At 27.8% G+C, this 4,896-nt stretch overlaps 1 protein-coding gene across 1 annotated transcript; it reads right to left on the bottom strand.

Moving 5' to 3' along the window:
* Positions 1-449: 449 nt before the first annotated feature.
* LOC117178925 (sorbitol dehydrogenase-like) lies at positions 450-3,523 on the bottom strand. Its single transcript, XM_033370484.1, has 6 exons — positions 3,344-3,523; positions 3,046-3,209; positions 1,787-1,971; positions 1,393-1,571; positions 1,014-1,135; positions 450-878 (listed from the first exon to the last, which is right to left on the bottom strand). The coding sequence occupies exons 1-6, from the start codon at positions 3,488-3,490 to the stop codon at positions 725-727; spliced, it is 951 nt and encodes a 316-aa protein (XP_033226375.1). The 5' UTR covers positions 3,491-3,523; the 3' UTR covers positions 450-724.
* Between the last annotated feature and the right edge of the window lie 1,373 nt (positions 3,524-4,896).

Here is a 4,896-nt window from a genome sequence, read left to right as displayed (position 1 = left end):
ATATATCAACATTATTCTATTCCTGACTTTTTTTCATATCGTATATTAGTTGGCTTAAAATGTTCATTTTCGTGTGTTTTTTGGAATTTCGTAAATGCTATAACTCTGGTAATTTTTGGTTTGTGAAAAGTCATTATGATAAATTGTTCGTCCTTTAGAATACTATGAATATCTGTGCAGAGAATTTTTGAATTTTTAAAATGTGATCTCAAAAATATTCAAAATGAGCTAACTTTTTAAATTTTGCCCAGAATGGCTGTCTAACGAACTTAAACTTTAGTTTAGGAAAATAAAGGAGTGCACACAGTCATACAAACATAACGAAATATTGCAAGTTGATTGCATCATATTATTATAGGTCTGTAAAATAATGTATACAATTTCCTTGAGATGTAGAACAATCTTTATTCATAAATGTTTGTATCAAAATATATAATTTTTTATATTTAATCAATATATTTAACGGAATACATTGCCCCCATATATCCAACTGTTATTTTGAACTTCCTATCTAAATCTTTACAATAAAATATTTATTATTTTTTAATAACTGGACCCTCCTCTTAATCCGAATTCATATAGCTCTTAGATCATCTTATGAGAAAGCTAACTGTATAATTTTCAAATAAATTTTGAGCATAGTCTACAAATTCAACTAAGAGATTTATGTAATATATAGTATTTACATTACTCCTGAATAGTTGAATCACGTTCGAAAAATTATTTATTTCAGATGTATCATGACCTTGATTGCTCCACTTTCAGGGGACTTAGAAGTATCAAAAGCTTTCACGGTTTCTTCGATTTTGAAGTTGTGAGTGATGAGCGGCTTCACATTCACTTTTCCTGAAGCTACGAGAGCTAAAGCATCAGCATAGCTGCAAGGAAAATACATATTTATCATTCTAATGCGTAATAATAAAAACATATTTCTTTTTAATACCTAAATCTAAAAATTTCAAAACTCTAATAAATTCATGAATTAAACTAAAGTTTAAAAAAAGGGTTCTTACTCATTAACGTATCTAAAAACGCCTCTAATATCAACTTCACGAATAAGGGCATCAATAAGTGGAATTTGAACTTCAGGTGCACCCATACCCACCAAAACTGCTGTACCACCTGACTTTGTTGCCTTTAAAAACAATAAGAGTGTATTGTAAAACAATATCTTATTAAAATATTCAGTTAAATTAATTCAATTCTACTCATAAAATATTCACTCAACTTGAAAAATGTCTTGTTTCAGATTATTGTAGAATTTAATTTATTCAATACAATTAATATAAAATAAATGCAATATGAAGTATAAAAAATTTAAATATTCATTTAAACTTTTATTTATTTCTTCGAGATTTCAGATTTGTGAGATAAAAGAAAGTCAATCCTTACCAAAATCGCTAGACGAATAGAAGATTGAGCCCCAGAAGCATCAATCGTTTTATCAGGTTCACCACCAAATATCTCGTGGATAGATTTAATTTGATCTTTTTCAGATACGTCCCTCTTTACCAAATATATCTCATCTGCTCCTAAACTTTTGGCAACATTTAATCTGTCTTGAACAAGATCTAAAACAAAATTTCGAAAATAATTAATTAAATAGATGTAACCATCTGCCTCTTAAAGCGATCATTATCGTCAAAATCGCCAAATTAGATGTCAAATGTAGTTTGCCCTAAACTAAAAAAATGTTAACATAAAAAATAAAAAAGTGAAAGCATACAAGATTTTAAAGATCTTACTTTTCCTGAATTTTGTCCCGTGATTAAGCTTAAAATCTTACCGGTTATAACAACTTTGTTGGCACCCATGGCCTTGGCAACTAGTAACACAACAAGTCCTATGGGTCCTGCTCCTAAAATCAAAACTTTTGATCCTATTCCAATGTTGGCTCGTTTACAAGCGTGAACTCCGACTGATAGGGGTTCTAGAAGTGCACCTTCTTCCAGACTTACGTGCTCAGGCAATCTAAAAAAATGTTTTATTTAATATTGGTAAATTTTATTAATTTGAAAAGTTAATTAAATTTCAAATGTTGTGCACGCAGTGAATAATCTAAAGAAAATTTACGTTTGATATACTGAAAATCGAAGTCATTTACAGTCCTCCTATAAAAATGAAAAGTTTTAAACCAAAAGTTCTAAATTGGAACTTTCTGAAGTGTAAAATTTCCAAATTGCAACATTCCAGATTCTGCAATTAGCTTGCGCTTCTTCAAATCAACAATTTAAGTGATTTGAAATCTTAACAATTTAGAATGCAACTTGAAATATTGAAACAAAGGATCAAATAGTTAAAATGTTCAAGTTTTCAAACTGAGAAACTCCAAGTGGAATAATAAAAAAACTTTTTAGTTTCAAAATTCAAGTGCTTAAAATTTAACAATGGTTTAACATTGAAATTACAACATTGTGATATCAGCTAGCAACGTAAAATAAAATAACTATATGTTTCTTTTAAATATAAATTATTTTAGCTTATACAATTCCTAATATTTTTCAATATGGAATTTTGCGATATTCTCACAATATTTACTTACAGATTTTTAATAACAACACTTTAGACTGATTTTTCTCAACATTTCAAAAGTTAAAGCTTTTAAGCCTATCTTAGAGGAATAAAATTGTATTTTCCGTATTATCGAAGAAAACAGAACTTAATATTTAAAAAACAAACTGTGTCTCAATTTTCGACGGCATTTGTACGATTGTTAATTTGAAGTATTTAAAAGAGACGAACTTTGTGAATTTTCTAATTGAAACGTTTAGAACGTGAACAAGTTGCAAAAGTTAAAAGTTGAGAAATTGATAACAAATCTTGTAAAACGTTTAAAATTACAACATTTTTGAATTAAAATCATAATAATGTGCACAATTTCAAATTTAAACGTTCGTAATATTTAATTTTTGAGACAACTTAAAATCAAAAACATTTGAATAATATTAAGAATACTCAAAATAAAAATAAAAAATTTTATTATTATTTGAAATTTAAAAATTTCCAATATAAAAAAGATGTGTAAATATTTTTAGTGGACTTTACTTGAAACAAAAGTCAGCAGCATGTTTGTAATATTTTCTAAGACTGCCGTGAACTGGTGGTGTAGCTAAAAATACAATATCTTTGCACAAGTTGTACCGTCCTTCTTTACAAAAGGAACACGTTCTGCATGGTACACCTGGTTCGATAGCTACTCTATCTCCAACCTAAAATAAAATGTTATTAATTTTACAGAGTGTTCATGGGTTTGCAGATTTTTAAAACAAGTTGCTAAATTTGAAAAATTGTATCAATTTAAAAGGCTCTTGATATTCTAACGTATATAATTTTTTGTAAATACCTTCAGATTGTTCACGTTATTTCCCAGTTTTGCTATTGTACCGGAAGATTCATGGCCAATTATCATTGGCTCTTTTACAATGAAATCGCCGATTCTTCCATTTACTAAGTAATGAACATCGGACCCACAAATTCCTACACAGCCCATCTCAATCAGAACTTCTTAATAGGCAAAAAAATATAAATAATTAATAAAATTACATTTCAAATAATTACATAAAAAATAAAAGCATAGCAAAAAAGATAATTAAAATTGGAATGCTTATGTAAATGTATTGTTTATAAACTTTATCTTTTATTTCGAGTTTCAATTTAATTGCAAATTTAGTTTTAATTTTTTAAAGATTCCATGTATCAAAAATTAAATTAGTTTTAAAAGGAAAATTTTCCTACTTCTACGTCGTTCCAGTCTCGTAAATCAATCACGAAACAATTTAAATTTTATTTCAAACTCAAACCTCCTTTTAAAATTCAAGGAAATTCTAATTTAAATTTCGTTTAAATTGAAGGCTTATCTTATTTATTAAAAGTTTATTAACACATTAATCACACATTTAAATTGAAAGGATTTTAATACATTCCAATATCCAATTAAATAAAATTTTAAAATAAATTAAGAATACAAGTCTTTATGTAAGATTTGTTTTGTCAATGAGTGAAGTAATCTGCTGGACCCGTAAACAAATTTTTAATTTCCGTACAGGAAAATAGATTGCTGAAGATCTTGCCTGTACTTATCAGTTTTCAGGAAAACAGTAGGCTTAAGTTAGAGAATTTTTTACAGTTATATATTCTTTTCGTCACTATGGATAAGCAAATAGCAAACTAATTGAGTCATCTTTTAATTACGCCGTCGACTTGGAGACATCACTCTTGAAATATTCAAGGCATTTGACAGATACAAAGCACTAAGAAAAATATGATATTGAATCAATTGATGGCTCTATCGCCCTCTTTCTAATACAGGTCTTAATGATTTAAAATGTACATTACTATATGATTCACAGTATGACACAGCGTTAAACCCAAATTTAATAATGTAGCTTATTGATTCATTGGCATATTTTTGTGACTGCATGCTAAGAAAATATTTTTATAACTGTCTAAAAGATATGCAAGATCGATATTAAGTCATTACAAGATAATCTTAATTGTTGAAACACAACAAGCAAGAAATGATATTGAACGTTACACCTATGTATCAATGAGAGGTCCCAATGTAACCTTTTTAAAAAGTCAGAAAAAAGTCCCAGATACGAATATCTTGGTTATATTTCGTAAACGAGATGATTTTTTTTAACAATTATTTCAAACAATTTCTTTATTTATAACAAAACTTATTTACAATCGCGCTTATCACATTTGAGAAAAATAAAAAGTTTTCGTTTTTCTTAGATTACTTTTCGTAGGATGGACAATTCTTAAATTACAACGTTATTAACAATTAATTACGAATGTTGAATAAACTAAATGCAAGCATGAAGAGCATGGGCTTAAAAATTAACGCAAATAAAACAAAAACTATGGTATTCGAAGGAAATAGTGAGAAAACGC

Source organism: Belonocnema kinseyi, chromosome 8 (assembly GCF_010883055.1).
Source record: "Belonocnema kinseyi isolate 2016_QV_RU_SX_M_011 chromosome 8, B_treatae_v1, whole genome shotgun sequence".
NCBI classification, from domain to species: domain Eukaryota; kingdom Metazoa; phylum Arthropoda; class Insecta; order Hymenoptera; family Cynipidae; genus Belonocnema; species Belonocnema kinseyi.
This window is presented reverse-complemented; position numbering and strand designations above follow the sequence as displayed.

Excerpts from the sequence above, each read along its gene's own strand:
- LOC117178925 (XM_033370484.1), bottom strand. The coding sequence starts at position 3,490 with ATGGGCTGTGTAGGAATTTGTGGGTCCGATGTTCATTACTTAGTAAAT. Across the intron at positions 1,972-3,045 it reads GCTGCTGACTTTTGTTTCAA|ATTGCCTGAGCACGTAAGTC; the intron begins GTAAAGTCCACT and ends ACATTTTTTTAG. Across the intron at positions 1,572-1,786 it reads CAACAAAGTTGTTATAACCG|ATCTTGTTCAAGACAGATTA; the intron begins GTAAGATTTTAA and ends ATTTTGTTTTAG.